At 54.8% G+C, this 26,634-nt stretch overlaps 1 protein-coding gene and 1 long non-coding RNA gene across 3 annotated transcripts; one reads left to right on the forward strand and one right to left on the reverse strand.

Moving 5' to 3' along the window:
• The first annotated feature begins 1,284 nt into the window (after positions 1-1,284).
• LOC121499295 lies at positions 1,285-3,969 on the forward strand. Its single transcript, XR_005990086.1, has 3 exons — positions 1,285-1,393; positions 3,088-3,428; positions 3,834-3,969. It is a non-coding gene; the product is annotated as an uncharacterized LOC121499295 (long non-coding RNA).
• Positions 3,281-12,954, reverse strand: XAF1 (XIAP associated factor 1). Of its 2 annotated transcripts, none has more exons than XM_041769807.1 (6): positions 12,812-12,954; positions 12,217-12,321; positions 11,181-11,355; positions 10,288-10,373; positions 4,491-4,841; positions 3,281-3,416 (listed from the first exon to the last, which is right to left on the reverse strand). In XM_041769807.1, exons 3-6 carry the CDS (start codon positions 11,329-11,331, stop codon positions 3,360-3,362), a joined length of 645 nt encoding a protein of 214 aa, XP_041625741.1. In that variant the 5' UTR covers positions 11,332-11,355; positions 12,217-12,321; positions 12,812-12,954; the 3' UTR covers positions 3,281-3,359. The 2 variants fall into 2 exon arrangements, with proteins under 2 accessions (XP_041625741.1, XP_041625740.1); XM_041769806.1 differs by having other exon boundaries at positions 12,184-12,321.
• Positions 12,955-26,634: the final 13,680 nt, after the last annotated feature.

Below are 26,634 nucleotides of genomic sequence, written 5' to 3' on the forward strand. Positions count from 1 at the left end.
CGTGGATGCTGAGGCCCGCACACAGCCTGCCACCCACGGGCCTCGGAGCCGCGGGCCGCGTTAATCTAAGATCTTGGGTCTAAGATCTAAGACTATCTAAGATCACACAACTGTGCGAGAGCACCCTTTCATTCCGTTCCCTGGGCGGACGTGTAGATGCGTGGACGCATGCCCTGTATCTGATGTGCATCTGTGGGTGTGCTTTGCCAGATGTGGGCTTGTGAACATCATCCTGTGGCTGTCCACGCCCCCCACCACAGGGGTGCCCCTACTGCTCCCTTCGCTGTTCTCTTGGTGGGTGTTGGACCCCCAGGTACCCCCGACCACTCCCACCACCACCACAGTGACCATGCATGCCCCCAGGCCAGCTCCTGTGTGGTGTGTTGTGTGTGGGTGCTTTGGGGGCTTCACTAACGCCCTGTCCCCACCGTTCCCTCATTCCCCTCCACACCCACAGCAGTCACCAGCCCCAGCGGCTCTCCCTTCTCCAGGGCCACAAGAGGTCCCCATGGGGTGTGGCAGCAGCCTGTCCCTGTCCAGGACAAGGCATCCACGGGTGCCCAGAATCACAGCCTGCTGCCTCCTGGTTCCCCATCCCCCGCGTCTATTTCTCAGGTTAACTTTCGTCCCACCTGCATCACCTTTGACCCTGGGGACAGCCTCATTCTCCTTCTGAGCAGCACTTGCACACTTAACAAAGGAAGAGGTCGGCATATCTTCATTTACAGAGGCTGCTTGCAGCCCAGTCAGGTCGTCCCTGGCACTTAGTGGGGAGCCAGGTGCTTAGGAAAGCTAAACCAGCTCCCAAGCTAAAGGAAGCCTTTGCTCCAGGCAGTTAGGGGTCAGAGCGTTGAGCATGGGGCAGTGTCCCCAGGGTGGTTCCATGCGCGGTGTCCAGAGAGCGCATCTGGGCCACTGGGAAAGCTGTGGAGTCCTTGCAGGGACCGTCTCCCCTCCCCTCAAACCTCCCGGCGGGCCTGCCCGTGGGGCTCCACGGCTGGACCCCGGTATGTCAGCTGCCATGCAGGACCTTCGTTTTCTTCCAGCCCCACTTCTGCAAACCGGGGTTAAGAATGGCGTCTCTCCCCGTGCTAGGAGCTTAAATGAGCTCACCGGTGGAAGGGGGTGGAAGGTGCTGGAAGGGCGGGGGGGGGGGGGGGGGGGGGGGGCGCACAGCCGATGCTCTCCGAGGGTTTGCTGCCCCAGCGAGCTGACGCAGGCATTCCTCGGGCTCCCGCGGGGAGGGGTGAACACACCCAGCTGAGGACGGGAGCGGAGCGGAGAGTTGAGGAGGGCTCCCAGTGCGGCCCCTTAACCCTGGGGAGGTGGGATTCCAACCCACTCCGGACCAGGGCGCGTGCACCTGCCCCAGCTGCCAACCCGGGAGGAAAGGGTAAGGTGCCCCAGGACGGCTTCCAGGAGGAGGCGTAGGGCCGTTACCCGCTCGCCGCGCCCCGCCCCGTTCGGGCTGCGGAGACCGCGAGCCGCTGCCTGCCCCGCCCGCGCCGCCTGCGCTCCGACGCCGACTCCCCGACGCGCGCCCGCGCCCTCGGGGTGGGGGTGCTGGGAGCCAGGGCCGCCGCCTTTGTGACGCGCCGGGCTCTGCTCTGGCCCCGGGCTGCGGGGCCCAGACCTGGGGGCGTCAGAGGGCAGGACCCACCGCACCCTCCAGGGCCAGGCGGAGGAGCGGCGGGGGGGGGGGACCTGGGGGGCCCTAGGACTGGGGGCGGCAGGGGGCCGCGGGGGGGCGAGGGTAGCCGGGAGGGAAGCACCACGTGTGTGTACCTGAGCGCGCGTTGGGGTGGGGGAGGGGAAGCTCGGGCACCGCCAGATGTGGGGGGTGGGGAGGGGGCCCGGGGTCCGGGAGTCCGTGGAGGGGGCGCTGGGGATGAGGAGGGGGAGGTTTGGGCACGGGGAGAGGGGAGGGGAGAGGGGAGGGGAGGGCCCCATGACTGGGCAGGGGAAGCTGGGGAGGCAGCGGGAGGGGGTCGGGAGGGGGCTTCCTGGAGGGCCTGGAGGTTTGGGGTGCCAGAAGCAAGGGTGCTGGGGGGCCTGGTGCTGGGGTACTGTGGTTCCATAGGCAGGGATGCCTCGGGTCAGGGGCAGGAGTGTCCAGGAATGAGAGGAGGTTTGGGCAGAGTGGGGCACTGGGGGGCTGAGGGTCCAGGGGTCTGTGGAGGGGTTGGGGAGGGGTAGGGGGTTCAGGGGCAGGGGTCTCCAGGAATCCAGAGATAGGTTGGGGCACCAGGGGGATGGGGTGCTGGGGACCTGGAGTCGGTGGGGGAAGAAGGCTACCAGGGTCTAGGGTCCAGTGAACCAAAAGATTTGGGGCCCAGGGCCAAGGGTGGGCCACGGGGTCCTGGGGGACTGGAGCCAGGGCCTGGAGTCTGGGGTCTGGGGGGGGCAGGGGGTGCAGCAGGGTGTTGGGTCCGGGGGGTGGGGTGGGATGGGGTGATCCCTGTGCTGACCCAGCTCTGGGGCCTGGGGAGCCCTCTCCAGCTCCCACTTCCTGCAGCTCCAGCCAAGGCCTCCCAGGACGGCCTGCGCCCACCCGAGGATGACGATGAGGCTTGAGAAGAGCCCCATCTCCCTCCCAGCTTCCAGAGGGTGGAGCTCATCCAACTCACAGGGGCCCGCGCCCACCTCCCCCGCAGCCCTAGCGGGTATCCCCAGAGGCCAGGCAGAAAGGCAGCAGTGCTGATTGCATTGCCCTGCGGGAAGGCTGCATCCGTGGCCTCTGGCTGCAGCCCCAGGGTTCCCCCTGGGTCCACCCCCCTTCCGTGTCCCCTTTCCCTGTGCCCTGCCTCATGCCATGTCCCACCTGCTGTCTCTGACCGGGAAACACCCATGAGGAGTCTCAGGGAAGATGGACAGCTTCCAGGGAGGGTACTTTTATTTCCCAGGGACAAGCCTGGTTTCACCCAGGACAGGGCGGGGTGGAGTGGGAAGGGAGGGCAGATGTCTGATCCAGGTGCCCGCCACCTGGGATTCTCCTGTGGCTTCCAGCAAACCAACATCTCTGTTCCAAAGAAGGAAACAACCTTGTCTTTTTTTTTTTTTTTTAAGATTTTATTTATTTATTCATAGAGATGCAGAGAGAGAGAGAGAGGCAGAGACACAGGCAGAGGGAGAAGCAGGCTCCATGCAGAGAGCCCAACGTGGGACTCAATCCCGGGACTCCAGGATCAGGCCCTGGGCTGCAGGTGGCCCTAAACCGCTGCGCCACCGGGGCTGCCCACAACCTTGTCTTCTATACGGAGGAACCCAAAGCAGAAACCCAGTGTCTTCTCTCAAGGAAAGATGACCTGGAGAGCCTGCAGGCAGACGGTGAGGAGCGCAGGCTTCTGTCCTGGCCCAGGTCAGCCGGAGCCGGTCCTGTGCGTTCCTCTGGACGATGCTAGCCACCAGCATCTCTCCTAGGGAAACGGGTATGAAATGGTTTGCTGTGTTGAAACGGCAGAGGCTAGTTCCTGCCTATTACTGTCCCCAGAGCAGAGTGTCTGGGCTGCGGGTCTTGAGAGCCTATCCTTCTCTGGGGCCGTGGAGGGGCGGGGGGCGGGGAACGACACACCACACACCGTGCCCTCTTGTGCAGCTGTTAAAGGGCCACACCATTTGGCGCAAAGACTTACCCTGAGCAATAAGGTACAAAGAAATGCGTATGATCAGACTCCCAACGTGTATGTTTGTGTTTATATAATAGGGTGGCCTTGCCCTTCTATTTCCTTGCATGGTATTATGTCAACTGGTTACAACAAAATCTAGTACTTTTATATTTTGAAAACAACAAATAATGAAAGTTTGTGGGGTTTTGTTTGTTTTTTTTGAATGAGGCATGCAGCATGAAGCTGAAGAGATGAGCTCTGGAATGACATCCAGGTGGCATCCCTGCTGGATTCTGCGACCCTCCCATTGTGTCGCCCTGGGGCAGCTCCTTCTCTCTCGTTTCCTCATCTCAACAGGAATAAGATGCCTGCTCGTTGTTCATGATGAAGAATAACCGTTTGTAAAGAACTTCCTGTTCTCGCTGATGGATGATGGTTAAGTACCTCTAATGCCAGTTGTTCTTGTTACTAGAAAATAATTTAGGATGTAAAAATAATTCGGATATTGAGGGAAATGGCTATAAACCCTGGTGTGTGGGAGGCGAGCCACCAACTCAGGATCTCAACAAGACTCATCTGATCTCCGGGCCTCAGTTGCTCTATGTACCGTGAGGGAGCTATGCTGGATGCCCTGTGCTGCCTCTGGCCTGGGAGCTGGAGACACAGATAGATCCAGCTCTGCCTTCAAAGGTGGCCCAGGCTCTGGGAGAGTATGCAGAGAAGCTGAGCGGCTAGTGCTCTGAGAGCGTTCACCTGGGCCCATGGACAAGAGGGAGATGGAGAGAAGGGCGTGGTGGCAGCATCTGCAGGTGCCTGTGGGTCTCAGGTTTCTGGACACGCTGTCCAGAAGGCTGGTGGGGAAGCAGAGGACAGAGGGCTGGGTACCTGGTGTTGACTTAGGATGGGCTGGGGGAGCAGGATGCCACAGCGAGAACACGCCCCCAGAGTGCTATAGGCCGCCTCGTCTTCTGCGGGGAAGGTGAGCCTGGGGTCTTGGTGCCCCAACCTCAGAGGCAAAGGCAGGGTCGTGGTTCTGTTTGCACCTCTTGCTGCTTGCTTTGTTGAATTTTGAGAAGGAAGAGGACACCTGTTTCTCTTTTTGATTTTCGGACGGACATCCTTTTCTGCCTTGGAGGTCTGCTCCTGAGCGGTGTGACTGGGGAGGGGAGCAGGAGGTATTCCTGGCTTCCCAACTGGAAAGCATTTCTCAAGCTCTGGGACCAGATGATGCTTATCCTGCAATTGTGAGTAATGTAGCAAATTAAAAAGTTTTTTAAAAAATGACTTTGGCTTTAAATGACTTTGTTAGTTGGACAACATAACAAACTAGAAGACCTGAAAGCTCCCACTACAAACACTAAGAAATGCTGGATAAAATGTGACAAACATTCATTTAAGTTGACAGTTGACTTTGTAGGAAAGAAACCGTATGACTCCATGTTCTTGGAACGAAGGCCTACGCTCTAAAGCACACGTACTTGCTGACACTTTGAGGGGAGACGTGGGGTCGGTTTGCTAACAGGGCTTGGATAAGAGATAAGCCCATCCACGCAAAGTGGGGAAGGGGTGTTGGAAGTAAGCTTCCCCTCTCTCTGTGTAGAGCTCAGAATCTGTAGGTAAACTGATGGCCAATAGGAAAGCACCAGCTCACCTGAAAAGGAAAGGGACAAGCCAGCTTGTCTACTCTGGGATCTGAGCACAGGGAATAAAAACTCCGTCTCCTGAAAACTCAAAATCACAGGCCCCTGCCGTTCTTGTATTTGGGGTTCAGGTTTACATTAGACTCATGATCTGAAACTACCCAGTCCTTACAAATTAACATGAAAACTGGGAAGTCTGGCAGAAGCAATCACGAAATCCCTCTGGAGGACACACAGCCTCAAACTGGGTCATGCTCACAGGTGGCGGCCCACCAAATGGAGACCTGGGCCTACACCCAAACAAGCAGTCACCCTTGAGTCAGAGGCATGAGCACGAGCAATAGTAGGAAGGCCAGTCCCCAGAAACTTCAGAAAAACAGAACTATAGCAGAGATGCTGTAAACTAAGCTAATCGGGAAGGATGTAAATGAGAGAAAAGAATAAAATCCTGTGAAGAGAATAGGCAAATCTGAAAGAAAGGTAAGTGGAACTTCTAGAAGTGAAAAATACAGACGTTGAGCCTTGCCAGATGGGCCAAACCCAGTAGGATGGATTTGGGTAAGAAAGAGCGAACTTGAAGATTTGAAGAGATTACTCAGAAGAGGAGGGGAAAGTAGAAAATGTGAAAGACGTGAACTAGAAAGGCTTAGATTACATCCCACAAGTTCCATAGAAGAGTCTGGAGAATGTGTGGGAGGGAGGGAGGGAGGGAGGGAGGATTAGGTATTTAAGGAGATTATATATGATAATTTCCTAGAACTTTGATTAAAGACATACAACTTTAGATTTGGGCAGAAATCTGAGAGAGAGATTTCAGTTCATTGTTCTGAGTGGGATGAGTGAAACATAAACCATTTAGTGACATGTTAACTACAGATCAAAGATGAAGAGGATCCTGAAATCAAAGAAAAAGAACGTCTACACAGGGTGTCAGTTATGCAGAGAGAGGACTGGTCAGCAGTGACGGCAGAGGAGGGAGATGAGCGGCAGCCTTCCACATGCCCAGAGGGAATAAGTTAACCCAGCGGCCGCTCAAGATTGCAGGAAAGAGGAGCGCCTGGGTAGCTCTGTCAGTTACACATCTGGCTCTTGATTTCAGCTGAGGTCATGATCTCAGGGTCATGACATTGGGCCCTGTGTCAGGCTCCATGCTCAGTGGGTGTCTGCTTGAGATTCTCTCTCCATCTCCCTCTGCCCCTCCTTCCCTCCCTCCCTCTCAAATAAATCTTTTTAAAAATTGCCCTCTGTGCTTTCTTTCTTAAACTATTTGAGGATATGCTCTCCCAAAGAAGGGGTAGAACAAGAAAGAGATGACCTAAATCTGGAATTTGGGAAGAGAACTCCAACACTGGAGAGAGTAGAGGTAAATCCCAGAATGACAGCTATTTATCAGATCTAGGGAGCACCATGCCCTCAAACTGAAATGGATACTACTGTGCTTGATTATACCAAGGGGAAATTTTTCAGGTCCAGTAGAAAATTTTAGGAATGACTTACTGACAGGTATCTAGAAAGTGAAGCAAATGAAAAACTGAAGCAATAACTAACTCCAGAGAAAAATCAAAAGTTATAGAAGAAAGTACATGTAATCATGATTTGTGTGGCACATTTACAATATTTACATGATCCTAATAACGTAATGTTGAATATGGCTTTAACCACAATGGGCGGGTAGAGAGAAGGAGGTGTGTATAGAATAGCAGGTATGCATAGGATAGCTGGTGTAAGAAAGAGAAATCCATATCCCTGAATCCTCATGGATTAATAGATCATATCTAAAATTGGAAAAGAAAAAAAAATAAATAAAATTGGAAAAGAAAATAACAGTGTAAGAAGGTGCTCGAGAAATAGGAGATAAATACTAGAAGAAACAGGTAATAGGATGAGAAAGTAGCTTGAAGGGAGTAGTGGAATTTGTTTAACTGGGCCACAATATGTAAGTAAATTACATAATATGTTAGAAGTTGATGGAGCACCTGGGGGGCTCAATCAGTTAAGCATTTGGCTTCAGCTCAGGTCATGATCCTGGGATCCTGGGGTTGAGCCCCACACTGGGCTCCCTACTCAGCAGAGAGCCTGCTTCTCCCTCTCCCTCTGCCTGCTGCTCCCCTACTTGTGCTCTCTCTCTGTCAAATAAATAAAATCTTGAAAAAGAAAGTTGATAAATGCCCTAGAAAACAGTAGAGAAAGGTAAGGGGGTTGGTGCACGCGGGGTGGGGATTCTATATGTTGTCAAGAGACATCTCCACAAGAAGGTGCCTTTTGAACAAAGACTTGAAGGAGGCAAGCGTTAACTTTGGGAACGTGGTGGTGGTGGTGGTTGAGCGGCTTCCAGGCAGACAGAGCAGTCAGTGAAAGGGACCTAGGGCACGATGTGCTCCAGGAACCACCTGCAGGCATGGAGTTGAAGTGGCCAAGGAGGTCAGAGTGGTGACAGCGAGGAGGGGAGGCCATTGTAAGGATCCTGACTCTGTGTGACATGGGCCGGGAACCCAGGCAGAACTGTGAACAGAGCCACAGAACCGTCTGACCCGCATTTTTTAAAGGATCGTCAACTGCACAGTTGACAGCTGTGGTTTGAACAGAGGTTAGAGGCAGGGGGACCCATTTGGAGGCTGCAGGGATGGGGACTGGAGGAGACGGCATTGGCATAAGTGTGAACAGCAGAGGCAGGAAAGAGTATTTCCTAGTGGACTGGATGTAGGGTTTGAGGGAGAGAGGAGTCAGCACAAGCCTGAAGTTTTGTCCTGAATGACTGAAAGGATGGAGTTGCTGTCAGCTGAGCTGGGAAAAGCTATGGCAGAGGGAATCTCATGTTGTTACGTTTAAGAGACAGGAGACAATGCTGCGTAAGCAGAGATACATGAGGCTGGAGTTTGGGAGAAGAGTCCAGGATGAACTAAATTTGGGACTGTCTGCCTACACAAGGCACTTATCTTTTAAAGATTTTATTTATTCATGAGAGACACAGGCTGAGGGAGAAGCAGGCTCCCTGCAGGGAGCCCCACGTGAGACTCGTTCCCAGGACCCAGGAGTCATGCCTTGAGCCGAAGGCAGATGCTCAACCACTGAGCCACCCAGGTGCCCCATATATAAGGCATTTTTAAAATATTTATTTATTTGTGATAGACACACACAGAGAGAGAGAGGCAGAGACACAGGCGGAGGGAGAGGCAGGCTCCATGCCGGGAGCTCGACATAGGACTCGATCTCGGGACTCCAGGATCGCGCCCTGGGCCAAAGGCAGGTGCCAAACTGTTGAGTATAAGGCATTTTTAAAAATAAGAGTGGATGAAATTGTTGAGACAAGTGTCCCCAAAATTTAGAGGGTGGGGAGCCAGTGAGGGAGAGATCAGTGGGGAAACTGATAACCAGGAAGAGTATGGAATTCTGGAGGCCAGAGGAGGAGTGAAGTTGGGGACCGTCTCACCTCTGCCTGCTGTGGCGCAGAAAGGGGAGAGTTGATGGGGCAAGGGGGCAGGAGCCAGGGGCGCTGGGTGGGAGCCGGATTTTGGAGCACAGGACCCTTCCCCCAGCCCGCGTGCACACGGATGCTGGTGCTGCGGCACAGGTGTTCTTTCCCCAGGAAAGACCAGACAGATTGGTCCTCGTTATCCCTCAAAGGAGGGGAGAGGCTCAGGGAGGTGTGCAGCCTGTAAGCGGCAGAGCAACCCTGCAATCACAGGATGCCCCATTGGCTAGATTCCCGCCCCCCCCCCCCCCCCCCCCAGTAAGCAAGTGCTGTCTTTGTTGACTGCGTGGACATCCTGACCTCAAGGTCAGGACCTCAGCTGGGGTCCTATTTTCACACTCGCCACGCCTATCCTGGCTCCTATGCAAGACCACAGGCAGGATGGGAGGAGGCATCGGTAGGCCAGACACACAGGGTAATGCATGAGCCTCCAAGCTCACAGCCGAGACCCACTACCTGAGACTTGAGACCCGCGGGGCTGGGGCAGTGCTTCCCAAGGGTGAGAGTCTAGGGATCCCGTGGACCTGCAGGGTCTCAAGTAGCCTTTCTGTGGGTGGGGTGGAGAAGATCCTGCATTTCCGACAAATTCCCAAGTGACCCTGATGGTGCTTGCCGCCCCCCCCCCACCTCCCGGTGGACTGTGCCTTTAAACACTAGCATTAGACGGTGGAAACAGCCCTTATGCCCCTTGGCAGCCAAGCGTGCAGATGAAGTGTGTCAGGCCCATAGGAAGCCACACAAGGGATCAAGTCCCAGCAGGGGCTGCGAGGTGGGTGAACCCTGGAGGCCTCTGTTCCACAGAAGCCGATGGCCTAAGACCACATGACCTAGTAGTCCATCTGTAGGGAATGTCGGCACCAGGCAAATCCATGGAGGATTTGGGGATGGGAGGTGTCCCACCAGTGTGGGGCTCCTTTCTAGGGTGATGAAGATGCTCTGGAGCAGAGACTGGGGGTGGCTGCACTGACGGTGGATTGTGTGCATATTTTACCACCACAAGGGAAGACCCAGACTTAGGGTCTTGGTAAGCCTCAGCTCTCTGAGTGGAAGGTTAGGACAGGGTCACACTCTTCACACAAGAGAGGAGGAGCCTTAGCGAGTTTCCCCAGAAGAAAGGTGAACATCTAGTAGAGGCACGAATAGGTGCTCAGGGCCCAGAGGGAAGATCTGTGAGTGTCCTCCCTCCCCCCGGCCTGGTCAATCCCATAGGGAACCTCGACCAAGCCCCCCTTTTTGGTACCCAGCCCTGATGCAGGCTACCCTGTGCAAAGATGGAGAAAGTTGCTCACTCCTGCCGGAGCTCACATCCAACCGAGACCATTCACATCAAGAGCAGAACAGAGCAAGACAGGTCCTACCGGGGGTCAAACCACCAAGTCCAGGCACTGGGGGCCAAGGAGGTGTGCAAGTGTTGGGTCACCAGAGCGAGCCACCCACCTCCCTCCCTAAGCACGGCAACAAGTATGGGAACTTGTAGTAGCCTTGCTGTGTGGGGTCAGGCCCAAACCCTACCTGCCAACATCATGTGTTTGGAGTAGGGATGAGCAGAAAGTGACAAATTGCTACTCACCATCCGGTCGAAGTCCTTATTTCCTGGGATCACCTGGTTGCAATAATGACAGTAGATGTCATGTTCAGGAGGTGAAATTCTTGTCCCTGAATAAGCACAGAAACAGCGCCATAAATGACGGCCCTTGGCAGCGGCTAGGCCAGCTCCCCCGTAGCCCCGTCCATGGCCTTTGTCCCTGGCGGTCCTGAGCACCAGCTGTCCCCAGGCCTGCCTAGCTGCGAGTATCCCGCACTGCCCGCGTCACCAGCCAGATCACCCATGAGATGCCCTGCATGGCCACGGACGGCGGTGGTTCCTGGGGCAGCGTGGGAACCCCGATGACGAGGTGGTTTACTGGAGCAGGACTGGTTTAGGAGGAGGCCACGGCGCCAGTGACCCAGAGGCTCTGGCAGCAAGCTGGTGTCTGTGTGCATGTCTGCGTGTTGGGTGTGTGGAAGCCGTGTCATGTTGATGACGCCGTGCGCAAGCCCAGCCATGCTGAGATGCAGGAAATGGTGCGAGTCTCAAGGATCCCAGTTTTTCATGTGCTGGTTTTGACCTCAGCTCGATTGTCTTGCAGGAGACATGTCTTGTGACCGCCCGCAAGCTCTGCGTACCCGTGGAAGGGTGCAGGTGGATCTCTCCCAGGTTGGGAGCATCCTGTGGGAGTTCAAGCGAAGCCTCCTGTTGTGCGGGGGTCCCTGGACTCTGTCCCCAGCCTCTTGGTCCCCCTAGACCAGTCCCCAGAGGACTACAGTGGATGACACCGGGAGGCTGTTCAAGTCCAAGGTCCAGAACTCCAACAGCTAGGCGGATGGGAGATGCGCACAGCCATCGCCTGTCCTGCTGAGACCCCTGTCCCTGTGTCCACCCTTACCCGGGAGCCCCCCTGCCCTCTCCAGCCTGGCCTTCACCTGTGCTGAGCCGGGCCTGTTCTCTCCGACACACCCGGAGCCCAATGGGCTGGCCGCAGTCTGGGCACAGCTCCCTGCAGCTGGCACCGTGGGGCTCATGTAGGCCCAGGGCGCTGAGGCGCGCAGCCAGCTTGTGGAATCCATGCTCCATGGGGTGCTCCAAGTATTCCGTGGCCTATAGGGAGGCAGGGAGGACAGGCAAGGTCACCAGACCCCAGGCACGGCAGCCCTGGTGGGGACAGGAGCCAATCTGCCTGGGGCACTGGAGTGCATGAGGAGCAGACAGGAGGGCCCAAGAGGGACTCAACTGGGGTCCCTGGGGAGCAGTGGCCGTCTTGGGTGAAGGGGCCACAGGAGCCTCTACCAGCCTCTGGGGAATGGGGACCCTGTGTCCCTATGGTGAGCTCCTTCCTTGCCCCTCACCCCACCCTCTGTGCCCCCCTCCTGCCTGCTTGTTTGTTAGGAAACCATGCTGGACCCTGGCCCCCTGGAAGATGACTCTGCACTGCTGTGACCCACCGACATCTGACTACACACAGAAGCCAAGGTCCCAGCCATACCCTCAGCCTCCCTCTGTGTCTGCCTAGGCTACCATCTGGGGGCTCCTGGGAGCAGGGGCCAGGGTGGCTGCCTGACCCTCTGCAGCACCAGCCCCATGTGCAGGAAGTGAGTGTGGGACCCATCTGCCCAGACCTGAGTGTCAGGGGGGAGGGAGGAGGCTGCAGGGGACCTGAGGGTTGGGGATGGGGAAGCTGCTGGGGGACCTGCAGGTCAGGCGGGAGGGGCTGCAGGGGGCACCCATGTGAAGAAGCAGGAAAGGAAGCTGGCCTTGGCCTGGCTATTTTTTAGAGCTTTCCTGGCCTGCGTCCCCTCCTCTCAGGACATCCAGCCTTTCCTGAAACAGGCACCACTTGCCCGGTCCGTGAGGACATGGTGGGGGAGGGGCCACCATGTCAGCCGCACTGGGTTGATGCCCAGGACCCCCGCACCTCTGCCTCCGCACCTGCTGGTGGGGGTCATGGTCATCCATCTTCACCTGTGAGACGGGCTCCCTGCCTCGGGCTTGGGATGGATCAGCAGGCAGTGGGTCTCACGGACTGATGGATGGACGGCCAGGTGGGCAGAGGCCACGCTTTTCTTGCTGCGGATCAAGGGGAGAGAAAAACGGGCCATTGGGTGGTGCGATAGTACAGCCGTAGTCCTCACCCAGGGCCAGGGAGGAGGTCTCAGGCCTCAAGCACAAGCGAGACGGTGAGATCACTCATGTCCCCTCCCGGCAGGGCAAAGCAGGGTCACAACATCCACAGGAGGTCTGCTTGCAAGAAGGGGTGGGTGAGGCTGCAAGGGGCCAGGTGGGGACAGCCCTGGAGGTGTTGGGGCTGGGGGCTGTCTCCCTCACATCAGAACCCTGCTCTAGGAGCAGCCCACTGGGGACAACTGGCCTCAGGCTTTGGGGCTGCCGCAGGTTGTCTCACTGTCCCCAGGGTGGGTAGCGCCTGACCCCTGTCCCCCACTCCACTGAGTTTAACCCTCCCTTCCTGACCCTTCCTGCCCTGGGGGCCTCCTGTGGCTCCAATGCCCCCCCCCCTCCTCCCCCGCTCCCCAGCCAGGAGCTGCATTTCACGGGTCACCTCTAGGATGAGCCTCTCCTGCTCTGCTGCTCTGCCTCAGCCTCCGGGCCTCTCCTCCTGTGAGTTTCGTGCTCCCGGTGAGTTTCATTTCTTGCAGACAAAGAAACAAAACTGAAAGTGCCCGCTGCAAACAGACTGTGCTGGGGCGGGGAGCGGGGAGCGATTTCCCCAAACCTCAGCCCAGGGGCCGCAAGTCCCTCGGCTTTGACCCAGGCGGGCCCGCCCCTGCGACTGACCCCTGCTCCCAGGGGCCACACATCCCCTTCCGGACACCTCTGTCCTCCCTCCTGCTCTGCAGGGGGCTTCCTGCACCTGCACCCTCCCCGGGTCCCTGGCACTTGGAGGACTGGGTGGGGAGTCGGGGGTGCAGGTGCTGTGTGCCAAGATGCCATGTTCAGGTGTAGGTCACTGAGCAGCTTGGTGATGAAGGACGATGGGCAGGCCACCCCGGGGGGTGCTCTCCTCGCCTGTGAATCTGCACAGGGCACCTCGCTGCGCCTCGCAGGGACTGTGCGTTTCATGAAGTGAGGGTCTCGGCCACCCTACGTCCCGCATGGCTGCCCGCACCGCGTCTCCGACAGCATTTGCTCATGTCCTGTCTCTGGGTCACATTTGGTAATTGTCACAGTACTTTAAACTTTTCTTTTTAACTTTTAAAAAATATTTTACTTATTTATCCATGACAGACACACAGAGAGAGGCAGAGACACAGGCAGAGGGAGAAGCAGGCTCCCTGTGGGGAACCCGATGTGGGACTCCATCCCAGGACCCCGGGATCATGCCCTGAGCCGAAGCCAGACACTCACCTGCTGGTGTCCCCAGGTGTCCCTCAAACTTTTCAGGTTTGTTTTTGAAGTGATGGGACCTGTGATCAGTGGTCAGGACTCACTAAAAGCTCAGGAAGGCTGGCATTTTTGAGCAATGTATTTTTAGATTAAGCTCGTACATTGTTTTATAGACGACAGTATGGCATGAACCTAACTCGTATATTCATGGGGAAGCCAGAGGAATCCCGTGACCCTCTTCGTAGCGATGCTTGCCTTGCTGGGCTGGCCCTGAGAGCAGTCTGTGGCCCTGAGGTACAAACGCTGCAGTCGTGCTCACCGGGTAAGAGGCATCAAGGAAGGTCCTATTTCATCATCTTGGCTTCAGATAAAGAAACTGAGGCACGGCAGGAGCGGCACAGGGGGATGACAACGAGGTAGCAAATACATGTCCTGCCACCCCCAGGCTCTCCCCCGGTCAGACTCTGAACCCAGGAAAAGTGGCCGTGGCTGGTCTTCCCCCACTAATAGAGGGCACGGAGGGCTGAGTTTGGATCCTGGGAGCACACTCGGCTGCTAGGTAATCACCTCACCTGGTTTGGCTCCTGTCTCCTTGTTGCTCTGGACTCAACTGGGGGCCTAGAGGGGACATAAGGCCAGGTGCCCCTAGAACTTGTGTGCGAGGTTGCCTCCCTGTGAGTGTACAAAAGGCACCTTTTCCCTTTTTTGCTGGAGTCCACATCCTGTTACTAATGACATGACCAAGCGACCCAAAGATTTGAGGAACCAGGTCCCGGTAAAGGCAACTTGTCCCAAATCACTGGTGCGTCAGTGAATCAGGTGAATAAAAAAAACACTTGTTTCCACAGGGAGATGCAGGGTGCGTTGGTCAGACAAGAAAAAATGATGCAGATAATTGCACCTCCATTAGGACACATTTAGATATGACACACTTCGTGTCGATTTATTTAGAGCATTTTATACATGTTTCTGTTTCCCAGAATTTTGTCCATAAAACAATTGAGTCTGTCGGCAATTAGCTTCACTACTTATATTTACCTTTATGGTTTGTAAATGTAATGAAGACACTACTGTGTAGTTGGAGGATTTTTTTTTTTAAGATTTTATTTATTCATGAGAGACACAGAGAGAGAGAGGCAGAGACACAGGCAGAGGGAGAAGCAAGCTCCCTAAGAGGAGCCCGATGTGGGACTTGATCCCAGGACCCCGGGGTCACCCCCTGAGAGCCAAAGGTAGATGCTCACCTGCTGAGCCCCTCAGGCGTCCCCATCAGAGGATTTTGAATGTGGCTGCATGTCCGTCTACACCTTTTAACCTGTTTCACCGTGAGCAGGCCCGCCGTATATGTGACTTTACAACAGCAGCTTTTTGCTAGAACCTGTGGCTTGTCCCGATGTCAGGAGTTGGACAGGGATCTGGGGCAAGGGTGGGTTCTGGGGGCTTAAAGCACTTGGCCACACGTGGGCTCTGGGTCACCCCTGAGCTTGTCCACATGCTGGGATCCTTGGGGAACCTGCAGGAACCTCTGGTGCTGCCCGCCCCCTGCGAGGGTGATATCCCTGGAGGGACACATGGCTGGGGGGACTGTGGAGACTCTGGGAGGTCCCCAAGGGTTGTGAGGGAGATGGGGGCCATGGGCATAGGAGGGAAGGTGGGCTCCTGGGCTGGTGCCCTGACCTGAGTCTTGGCTTCTGGAGAGGAAGATGGCCTGATTGGTGAACTCACTGAAGGGTCCGGGGACATGCACGTGCCACATGGGGACTTACCCTGGGCCCCCCTGGAAGGAAGAAGGATGGGCTGGGTCACTGCAGAGGGCATGGCCAGAAGGCACAGGTCCCTATCCTGACCCTGTCCCTGCGTGGCTGTGATGGAGGGGAGCCTCCGAGGACCGAGGCTGGGGCAGGGGTGCGGGACGTGGCAAGCCCCCAGCAAACCCATCCCCAGGGGGCCTGCCTGGAAGGGAAGGGGAGGAGGCCTGCGGACCAGGTCCTGGGTGACATGGGCCTCCTCCCTGTGCTCACCCCTGGGGTCCCAGAGCCGTCCCTGCCCAGAGGCTTGTGCAATGTCCGCACATGCTACGGCACCCTGAGTCTGCAGGTGTGCTGGGGCTGCGGCGACGGGGGGACCCAAGCCTCTGCCAGGCTCTCCGGCTTGGTCACCAACACTGACGCGCCTCCCCGTCTCCGATGACACCGCACATTTCGCAGGCTGCCGTAGAATCAGAGGCGCAGAGAGGGTGTGCATCTGCTGGGGGTCTCACAGCGACCCCCTTCCTGGACACGGGGTGGTTAGGGGCTCCGGGAGGGGGAGATGTCAGCCCCTCTGCCCCTCTGTACCCTGGGTGTCTAGGTCGTGTCTGTACTGGTGGTAACAAAAAAACAGCTTTCACAGTGTCAGGGGCTCCAGCCGGGACCCCCTGAGCAGAGGGGCGCCAGGATGTAGACGAGGGGGATGTCGTGAGGCCTCGGGACGACCACGGTTGGTGAAGAGGGGGCTGCCCTGGGAGTGACCCGAGCTCTCCCATCTGTATCCTCACTTTCTCCAGGATGTTCCCTCTTTGCAGACGCCCTCCCATCCCTCCCCCTCCGGGACTGACTCCTGTGTGACGATGGGGAAGGGACCCATGTCCATTGTCCCTGTGTTCACTTAGCACCGTCTGTCTGCCTGGGTGACTGCAGACTCCGCCCCTTCCATCGGGTGCCTGGAGGCCATGAGGGGGTGGTGCGGGCCAAGGGGGTGTGTGCTCTCTCCAGGGTAATTAGAGCAGAAGTTAGACACCCCCTCCTCCTGCCCTGGGGCCTGAGGGCAAAGCAGCAGGTGCCTGGCCCCTTCAATGCTAAACAAAACTGGTGTCTCTATTGCTGAGGCGCACACATGCTTTCACTTAAAAAAAATTCAGGATACAACAGAGGCCAAATCTCCTTTCTGACCACTGTACCCGCTCCTGAGCCATCGCTGGCGCGCCCCGCCTAGCACAAGAGCCTGTCCCCATTCCCACTGCAAGGAGAGCCAGAGCTGTGGGCTCACATGATGTCACCGTTCTGCTGCCGCGCTTGGCTGGTCACCAGCAGGGGCCCCAGACCCGCTCCATGCGGTCCTGCACGGGAAGTGCACACGAGAGCTCCAGGGCCCTCTCCAGGGCCCTCTCCAGGCTGTGCAGCTCCCCTGCGCTTTGCTGGGGGTTCGGGAAGGGGGGGGCACAAACCCTGGGCTGGATGGAAGTGGGAGCCACACACACGCCCTGGTGCAGGGTTCAGGGTAATAGGAGTCCAAGGTCATGGGTGGGCGGCGGGAGGGGTGCCACAAGGACAGGATCCCTAGGCAGCAGGCGGCTGTCTTGGTGAAGGAGGCGTGGTCCTCTCCAGGGGCCGGTGATGTCATGGCAGAGGTATTTCACTTCCCAGACGGAAATTACACGGTGCAATCGTGCATAGTTCTCGTGGTGCCTCTGGGAGGGTCCTGTGGTCAGAGTGGAACCGAGTCCCGGGAGATGCGATCACGGAGATTTTGCTGTCTCCCCAAGAGCACCGTGTTTGCATGGGAGTGTGCTGTTCCGACCACACGCAATTGCATCCGATGAGCAGTCTCTGGACCAGATTCAAGGCCTGGAACGCCTGGTGTTTGTGCCTGGGGCTGACGCGCGGGCGGGCAGGCGGCACCGTTGGGGGATCCCCCCCACTTTCCTGACTCCTGCTCGGTGGGCAGGCGAAGGATGGAAGCTGGTCATTATTAAGCTCACAGGCATCCTGCCTGCCCGGGGTCCCCAGTGCCATGCACTCCCCACCCTGCTGTCTCAGGCCCATTCTCACTCTCTCATCAGAGCACCTGCTGCCATCACCCTCGCCCCTGGCCAATCAGCAATCACCGCTCCCCCCCCCCCCCGCCCCCAAACGGACACCTTCCTGGAGCCCTAAAGGGGCATCTCAGGGTCAGCGTTCGGGGGGGCCTCTGGCCTCTGGCTGCCAGTGGCCGCCTTGACTGTGTCATGAGGCACAAGGACTGATGACCATGCACTTCAACTCTTTTGTTGTCACTGGTTTGGGGGGAAGAAGAGAAAAAAATGCATGCCCCAGGCATCTCTTAATGACCCAAAATAGGGTGCACCTTGCTTGGGTGAGCAAACGGCAGAGTCGGGCAGGCGGACAGCAGGCCAGGCACCAGGCCCAGTGGGTGGGGTATTATTTCACAAAGGGCGCAGTCGGGGGTGAGCTGCTCATCCCAGTTGGTGTGATGAGATACGCTGGACAGGGGATAGGCCGCTGCCTTTTCCATGTCATGGGGTAACTTATTTGACACTGGGGTGGCCCATACACACCTGCCTCGGGGTTATAGTCCCAAAGAACATCACGTGTCTGCCCTCAGTGCACATGGGCCGCAGGAGTGGAGCCCAAGGGAAGGGATGCACTAGAACTTTGCAAAAACCAAGTTGTAATGTCACCGTAGAGGTGACCAGAGCTGTGGGGGTGGTCAGGTTGGGGTGCCTTTGTGGAGCGGTGAGGCCTGAGGGTGCGTGTGCATGCGTGCGTGTGCTCATGGGAGGGGAGTCGGGCAGGACACGGGGGGAGACCCCCACCTACCCTGATGGAGAACGCTGTGGATGAGTAGGCTCCACGGCCGCGGGCACCTTGCAGGTCGGGTTAAGGGCTGGGAGAGGGGAGCTGGTCCCAGGTGCCGGGGAGGGCCCCCACAGATGCTCCCAGCTGTTCTTTGATGAGACAGGTGGAGGAGGAGACGGACACATGGTGACCAAGGACAGAGATCCAAAGGTGTCACTGCTGGAGCTGGGAGCAGCCCTGGGGATACGCCGAGGTGTGGCCAGCTCGAGGTGGGGACAGGGGCCCCTAGAGCCCCAGGAAGCAGCTCTGCTCACATTGCTTTGGGGCTCCTTCTTCTTCTTTTTTAAGATTTTATTTATTTATTCATGAGAGACACACAAAGAGAGGCAGAGACACAGGCAGAGGGAGAAGCAGGCTTCATGCAGGGAGTCTGATGTGGGACTTGATCCCGGAACTTCGGGGTCACACCCTGAGCTGAAGGCAGATGCTCACCTGCTGAGCCACCCAGATGTCCCCATGTTGGGGGTCATCTTGGCGCTGGGCTCTGCTGACCATGCTTCCTACTGAGAGGGGGCCCCCACCTGCCAGTTCATACCCGGTGTGGAGCCACTTGGGATTGAACCTCGGGCATCGTGACTGTTATGTGTAGATTCCGGATTCTGTGATAGTGTCTGAAAAGCACCATGTCAGGTTTTGGGGTTTTCTTGCTGTTGTTGTTTTAAGCAGGCAATTAACTGACTGGATACAGATGCAGACTTTGGATCTCAAATCCCAGTTCCCATTTTCATGTGCAGCCGAAGAGTTTAAGCATAGAACCAAAGACTCCATTCTGCACGTTGTCATCACTCGGAGACTCCCCATCACTCTGGCCACCGTGGTTGTTCTCTGGTCCTTGGGGCCAGAAGGACCAGATGTCTTGCGGGTGCAGGTGGCATGCCTGTCCTGGGCACCCTGAAAACAGAAATCGCTCCGGGCTTCTCCTCCCAGAAGTGAAGTGACTTGGGGCTTTATCTGTGGGTTGGGTAGTGCTAGGGCTCCTGTTTTCCCTCCAGTGTCGTTTTGTTCCTTTTTTGCTTTTTTAATCATTTAATTAATTTATTATTATTATTTTTTGGTTTATTTTTATTGATGTAGACTTGCACACAATGTCACTTCAGCGTCAGGGGTTCAGCATTGCAGTTCCACAGGGCCACCTGCCACCACTGACTGTACTCCCTGCACGTCCCTTTGGCCCCCGCAGCTTAGTGGATCCGTAACAGGGAGCCTGGGCCTCCTCCCCTCCCCTGCACCCATTTTACCACCCCCTCCTCTCCTCCTCTCTGGCATTGGTTTGTTCTCTTATTTATGGCTCTGTTTCTGTTTTTTTTTTGTTTGTTTGCTCATTTGTTTTTGATTCCACATAGGAGTGAAGTCATGGCATTTGTCTTTCTCTGATTTATTTCACTTGGCATCATACCCTCACGATCCACCTGTGTTGTTGCAGATGGCAAGACCCCATTCCTTTCTATGGTCGATTTGCATCCCATCCCTCACATCTTCCTTATCCACGAATCTAGCAGTGGACCTTTGGGTCACCTCCATATCTTGCCTGTTGCAGACAAAGCAGCAGTAAACGTAAGGGTGCATCTATTTTTCCAGATTCGTGTTTTCCCTTTCTTTGGGTAAATGTCCAGTAGTGGGATGGCTGGATCACATAGAACTTCTATTTTTAACTTTTTAAAATAGGATTTTATTTATTTATTCATGAGACACACATAGAGAGGCAGAGACACAGGCAGAGGGAGAAGCAGGCTCCCTGTGGGGAGCCCGATGTGGGACTCAATCCCAGGACCCCAGGGTCACGCCCTGGGCCAAAGGGAGACACTCAACCGCTGAACTCCTCAGGCGTCCCTATTTTTAGCTTTTGAGGCACCTCTGTGGTAATTTCTGCAGTGGCTGCCCCTGTCTACATTCCCAGCAGCCATGCACAAGGGCTCCTTTCTCCCCAAGTCCCCATCTAAGCATTGTCTTTCTTTGGTGTCCAGGTGTCCAGTCCTCACACCCGTCTGGCCACACTGGCCTCCTTGCTGTTCCGTGAACTATGTATTCATGCTTCCCCAACCACAGGCCACTCGCTCTGCCTGGAAGCCTCTCACCCCGGAATCCGTAAGGCCAGTTCCTGCACTTCCCTCAGTGGGGGCTACGTGGGCAGCCCCACAGAGCGTCTCTGCTTTGTCCTGGGATATTTCCTATTCCCCTTCCATCTGGTTTTCCCCTCATTGTGTCATATATTTGCTTTTGCCTGTCTTCCATCAAGCAGGCTGTAGCTCTGCAAGGGATGGAAGGGATTTTTGTCTGCTGTCCCTTCTTCATCCCCAGTGATCAGGGCATTGCTTCACGTGCGTCAGGCTCCCAGCAGAAGTGTGCAGAGTGAAAACTCGCTCTCATCCGCACCCCACACGCAGGCAAGTCTGTTTGTGCCCAGTCAGCCCCTTCTCTTCCGTCATTCAAAGCCAGTTTATTTTCTCTTCTCCTCTGCAGTTGAGACTTGTGAGTTCATATTATTATTATTATTATTATTGCCTTATTTCTATCATTTTGATAGGAGTTGAGGAAGGTACAGAATTAAATGCCTGTGAGGGATGCCTGGGTGGCTCAGCAGTTGAGCATCTGCCTTCGGCTCAGGTTGTGAACCCAGGGTCCTGGAATCGAGTCCCACATTGGGCTCCCTGCTAAGTGGGGAGCCTGCTTCCCCCTCTCCGTTCCCTCTGCTTGTGCTCTTGCTCAAATACATAAATGAAGTCTTTTTAAAAAGAAAAAAAAAGAAATACAGAGGTCAGTGCTGGAGGAAAGTGCAGGACGAGCCTTATTTTCACCTGGACCGAAGCCTTGGTGATGGGAAGAAATACCAGATGTTCAGAGTGATGGAGAAACCCTGGCCGTGTGGGTCCCATGCAATGAGCCCCGCTGTCCTGCTGTCTCTCCATCCATCCCCACTCCCGGGGTGTCTGCATCATTCCTGGGGCAGCCAGAAAGAGCCTCCCATCCACCTCCAAGTCAGGTCCGTACATCCGCCCAGGGGTTGGCGTGCTAGGAAAGCTGTCCCCTGCACATTCCACCTTCCTTTAATCCCTTCTTGATTGTTTATTGTATGGTTATGTTCAGGGCACTGTCCCTTTTTGTTAAAAATAAGCAAAACTAGATTATTTATTTACTCACATCCTATAAATGACAAAATGGCAACTGGAGTTCTGTTGATACTTCTCTGCTATCCTTGTATTTTATTATTTTATCTTATTTTATTATTTTATTTTATCTATTTAATTTTAATTTATTTAATTTATTTTATATTATTTTATTTGTCTTTACTTTATTTATTTATTTATTTATTTATTTATTTATTTTTGCTAACTTTTCTAAGCAGAGACGTGACCTTCTGGATTACCTTTCTATTTTAAATAAAATTTCATCTTTTCTAGGAGGGGCCTGGCCGACTCAGTTGGTGGAACATGTGACTCTTGATCTCAAGGTGATGAGTTCAAGCCCCACGTTAGGTGACGAGCCTACAAAAAAACAATATTTGTCCCTCCTGTAAACTTCAAGTTGTTTTTGATTTAATCTCCTCACTTCATATAAAATGTAAAAATTATGAATATTTAAAAATGCCAAACAGAAAATCTGTTTACTCACTCCTCACCTTTAGAATGAAAATATTTTTTTAAAAAAGAAAATATTAGAAACAATAATTGAAGTCTCCTGTTTCCTTGCTCCTCATGTGTTACCTGAATATAACTAGTCTTCTGGACTTATTTATTTTTATTATTATTTTAAAAAGATTTAATTTATTTATTCATGAGAGACAGAGAGAGAAAGAAAGAGAGAGAGAGAGAGAGAGAGGCAGAGACACAGGCAGGGAGAGAAGCAGGCTCCATGTAGGGAGCCTGATGTGGAATTTGATCCCAGGACTCCTGAATCACACCCCGGGCCAAAGGCAGGCGCCCAACCGCTGAGCCACACAGGTGTCCCTAGTCTTCTGGATTTAGAGTTTATTATTCCCTTGCATGGGAATAATGCAAGGGACATGTACTTCATATGAATGGACCCAGAAACTATAATGTATAATGCTATTTTTGCATGTTGCTAATTCTTGCATAAATGAGGTTATGAATGTATATATTTCTACTGGTTATTTCCCGTTTATTCACATTCACACAGGCCACCCTGGTTCACTCAGTTTAATTGCCAAAAGACAGCTACTTGTGTGGCTATGTCTCATGCTGTTAATTCATTCTCCTGGGAATTTGGATTTAGGACTTCCCATTATTTTGCACCTGTGGGGGAAACAGTGTCACAATGCAAAGTTTCCAAAAGAATGAGATTTTTGCAAAGACGCTTTATGAAACAAGGAGTGAACGCTATGCAAAAGGCTATTCTGAGAACAAAAATGCATTCTTGGAAATTAAATATGCGACAGCAGAAATAAAATCGACTCAGTAAAAGCCTCGGAAGGTAGAGTTGAGGAAAATGGAAAGGAAGAAACAACCAGAGAAGTGACTTGACTAGAATTTCCTGAATGAAAGGGTGTCAGTTTGCCAAGCTTCCAAGTGCTCCACACGCACACACACACATGCAGAGTATGGACCAGAGGACGTTGGATATGACATTTCAGAGCATCAGGGACAACGAGAAGCTCCTGTTGGTTTCCGGAGGGAAACATATGGCAGATTTCCCCAAAATAATCAAGAGCAAGAATGGATGTAGACTTCCTAATAAAGTTTGATTTTGAAAAGCCTTGGAAATTGAAAAGACAGGAGAAAATTCTTTTACATTTCTGCAGGAGAGCAGTTTCCGGCACAGAATTCTCTGCTCGGCCGAACTGCTGACTAAGGAGGGGCCTGGCACCGAGGCATTTTTGGAGCTTTGCTGGATTTGGCATCGAGTTACCCAGGATGTGTGTGCATCCCCCTGGGCACTGGGCGTCTGCCCTTCCTTCTGGACCCGGCACTGGAGTCAGGCCCACCTCCTGTGTTTTCAGCAGCGACGCCTATGAGATTGGGCTCACGCCTTCATCCCATGTTGGCGTGTGTTGGGGAACGCGCAGGATGGGTAATGGGCAAACACCCACCTGCAGTGTCTGAGGTCAGAGCGGCCGCCACCTCAGGGGGCAGAGGCTCACCCTCCCCGGAGGGGCCCTAGCCCAGCAGATGACACTGTGACCCAGCAGTCACCCAAGCCAGAAAGCTGGAGTCACATTGGCTGAGGTGTGGAGAGCTCGGTTGACAACGTGGGGGGTGATGGTGGACAGGGCAGCCAGGGCTCTGCTGGAGCTCACCTTCCAGTCCGGGAGCTGGGCATCGAAACTAAAGGGGCTGTACCCTGTCTGTTGGGAAGGGTTGTGAAAATAAACGGAGCTTGGCAGGGGGTTGCCAACGGTGCCTGGAGATGCTATCTGAAGGGGGTGCAGGGAGAGGCTGTCCTATCCCGGGGCCTGGAGGAAGTGAGGGAGCCACTCCCATAAACATGCGCCCGAGAAAGTTTTCCAGGACGAAGGAGCCTGCATTTGCCAAGTGCTGGGGTGGGAGCAGGTGCGCAGCAAGGGGGGGCAGCCGGGGGAGTGAGTGAGGCAGAGCAGGGTCAGGGATGGTCCAGAGGAGCTGAGAGCTTTCCCAGGCACGGACGTCCCGGTGAGCAGGGAAGGGTGTTCATCAGAGACGGTCCCTGGGGCCATGCGGAGGGTGCCCCCCAAGGAGGGAGGGATGCTGCAGGGTGTGGGGAACACACCCAGGGCTGGGGGCAGGGATGGGCCATGTGGACAGTAGAGCCCAAGGATGCCACCCACGAAGACAGGGACACCTAGAAGGAGTTCAGGGGTCATCTGGACACTTCATGTGTGGAGTCCCTGAGAGGAGGCCTGGAGGGCTGCCAGGCACCGCTGTGCAGGTGAGTGTGGGGCCAGGAGGAGGGCGGGCTGGTGGTGGGAGGATGGAAAGCCATCAGGTGACCCAGGGCCCAGAGCCCAAGACGTCAGGAGCAACTCAGCCTGTGGTTCCTCGCACTCCCAGCTTCCAAAGAATGATCGGCAGAGCCCAAGGATGAGTCACCAGGGAGCAGGGAGGAGGGCTGGGGAGGGGTGTCCTAGGGGTCCTGTGGGGCAGGGAGCTCAGTACTGGGAGTCCTCAGGGTGCTGTAGGGAAGGGAGCTCAGTACTGGGGGTCCTGGGGATGCTGTAGGACAGAGCTCAGTAGTGTCAGGTGCTCAGCAGGCCCCCACCCTCCAGGGCCAAGGACCGGCCTCCAGGACCCATGAGGTAGCTCACTGTCACCCTGTCAGCCTAGTTGTGGTGGTGGGGGGGCTGCACTGGTGTAGGATCGGGAGCAGCAGGGGCAGTTTGAGTGGTGAGTGTAGATGACAGGGCCTGGTGCTGTGTTCCCTGGACACAGGCATGTAGTGTCTGTGTGGGAGGTGGGGACTCGCCGTGACGGGAGAGATGGATCTGCAGACACGGGGGCAGTAAGCACACATGGGACCCCCACAGAGAGGGGCAGGTGTCAGGGCCGAGGTCACAGAGGTCACCGCTTGGCATTCCTCCTTCCCCGCTGCAAAGGCCTCACTGGGGATCCTGAGCACCTGGGAAGAAAGAGAGTGAGAGACAGCGAGCCCTGTGTGGCATCCTCAGCAATGAAATGCAAGGTGTGATAAAAAACACTCACACTTGGGGCACCTGGGGGGTTCAGCAGGTGAGCATCTGCCTTCCGCTCAGGGCGTGATCCCAGGGTCCTGGGATTGCATCGGGCTCCCCACAGGGAGCCTGCTTCTCCTTCTGCTTGTGTCTCTGCCTCTCTCTGTGTCTCTCATGAATCAATAAATACAATCTTTTTTTTAATAAATAAAATCTTTCAAAAAAGAGAAATTCCACATTTTCCTGGTGAAAGGCTCTCCCCGCCCCCCGCCCTCCCACCATGTTCCCCGTTGCCAGGCAGCCATATCTGAGCCAAAGGAAGGAGAAGTTGAAGGAAAAGAATTGCGGGCTGTTCAGCAAGAAGGGAATGGGAAATTATAGCAAAGGGGCACTGTGATCCCTGCAGCCTGGCGGCCAAGGCAGCGTCACTATTCCCGGACACAGGACTTTGGACGCAGCACGAGCGTGGAGGACGGATCAGAGTTCACATTTGAACACAGGGGTTGGTGGTGTACACAGCGCAGAAGATAAGCACTGCTCGTCTTGGCTCAGACACACAGCAGGGCTTCTTGGCCCAGTAGGCCCCACGCCCCGACCCAGCCACCCTGGGGTGGGACTTCAGAGCACCAGTGAGATGGTGGCCATCCCAACCTTGTCAGAAATACCACTCCCTTCACCTCCCCTGGAGCCTGGCTCCTGTTTTCCCGTGTACGTGCACCTGCGGCCCCTTTGGGAAACATCATAGGCATGTATTTTGCCACATTTAAGATATGGGAATGAGGGCAAAGGATGAAGTGACTCCTGAACCCAGTGACATCATACCCACCCCTGCCACCTTCCCACCCGTCAATTTTTTAAAAGATTTTATTTATTTATTCATGAGAGACATATATATATACATATATATATATATATATATATATTTTTTTTTTAAACGTCCCCTTGCGCGTATGGGGAAAAGAAGGTGCTTTTTAGGGCAGCGGGCTCTTGACTTCCTGGCTCCTATAGTCCCCAAGATATTCTTGGAAAAATCACATTTCTCTTCCCACATTGTTAACACCCGGATCTTTTTTTTTTTTTTTTTTTTAAGATTTAATTTATTTGTTAATGAGAGAGACAGAGAGAGAGAGAGAGAGAGACAGGCCGAGGGAGAAGCAGGCTCCATGCAGGGAGCCTGATGTGGGACTTGATCCCAAAACTCCGGGGTCACGCCCTGAGCCGAAGGCAGATGCTCACCTGCTGAGCCACCCGGGCTGCCCAGCACCCGGATCTAAAACTTCTCTATCATAAGCGTCAATGTCGGCTTGAGTCACATGAATTCGCCACATTTGTCTGTTGGAAGTGGTTGAATATTAGCGGCTTCATAAGACTTAAGCTCAGTGTCGCAAAGGATGTTGCATCTGGTTTATTGTAAATATCATTTAAAAATAAAAGTGCTGCCTCATTTCGATGTTTCCAGATATACCCAGTGAGCTCCAAATATAGTGATTTAATATTTGCTATGATCCAGTTTAAAAATGCTCCAATAAGGGGCGCCTGGGGGGCTCAGAGGTTGACTATCTTCTTTCCGCTCAGGGCATGACCCCGGGGTCCTGGGATCGAGTCCCACATCCAGGAGCCTGGGTCTCCCCTGCTTGAGCTCACTGTCTCTCTCATCCTCAGATAAATAAAATCTTAAAAAATAAAAAACTAAGTGTAATCCCCTGGGCTTGATAGTCTTTGTGTCGTGTGCACTATTCACACTGCCGCCCTGTCCTGGAGCCGGGGTTCATTTCCCACCCCCCAACTTCAGGCTTGGCTGGGCCTGTCTCTGGCACTCGGCCC

The sequence above is a fragment of the Vulpes lagopus genome, chromosome 10, assembly GCF_018345385.1.
Source record: "Vulpes lagopus strain Blue_001 chromosome 10, ASM1834538v1, whole genome shotgun sequence".
Taxonomy (NCBI): Eukaryota; Metazoa; Chordata; class Mammalia; order Carnivora; family Canidae; genus Vulpes; species Vulpes lagopus.

Excerpts from the sequence above, each read along its gene's own strand:
- XAF1 (XM_041769806.1), bottom strand. The coding sequence starts at position 12,210 with ATGGATGACCATGACCCCCACCAGCAG. Across the intron at positions 4,842-10,287 it reads ATAAGGACTTCGACCGGATG|GATAAGCATCATCTGGTCCC; the intron begins GTGAGTAGCAAT and ends TCACAATTGCAG. Across the intron at positions 3,417-4,490 it reads CCATCCTAAGTCAACACCAG|GAGAGATGCTGGTGGCTAGC; the intron begins GTACCCAGCCCT and ends CCGTTTCCCTAG.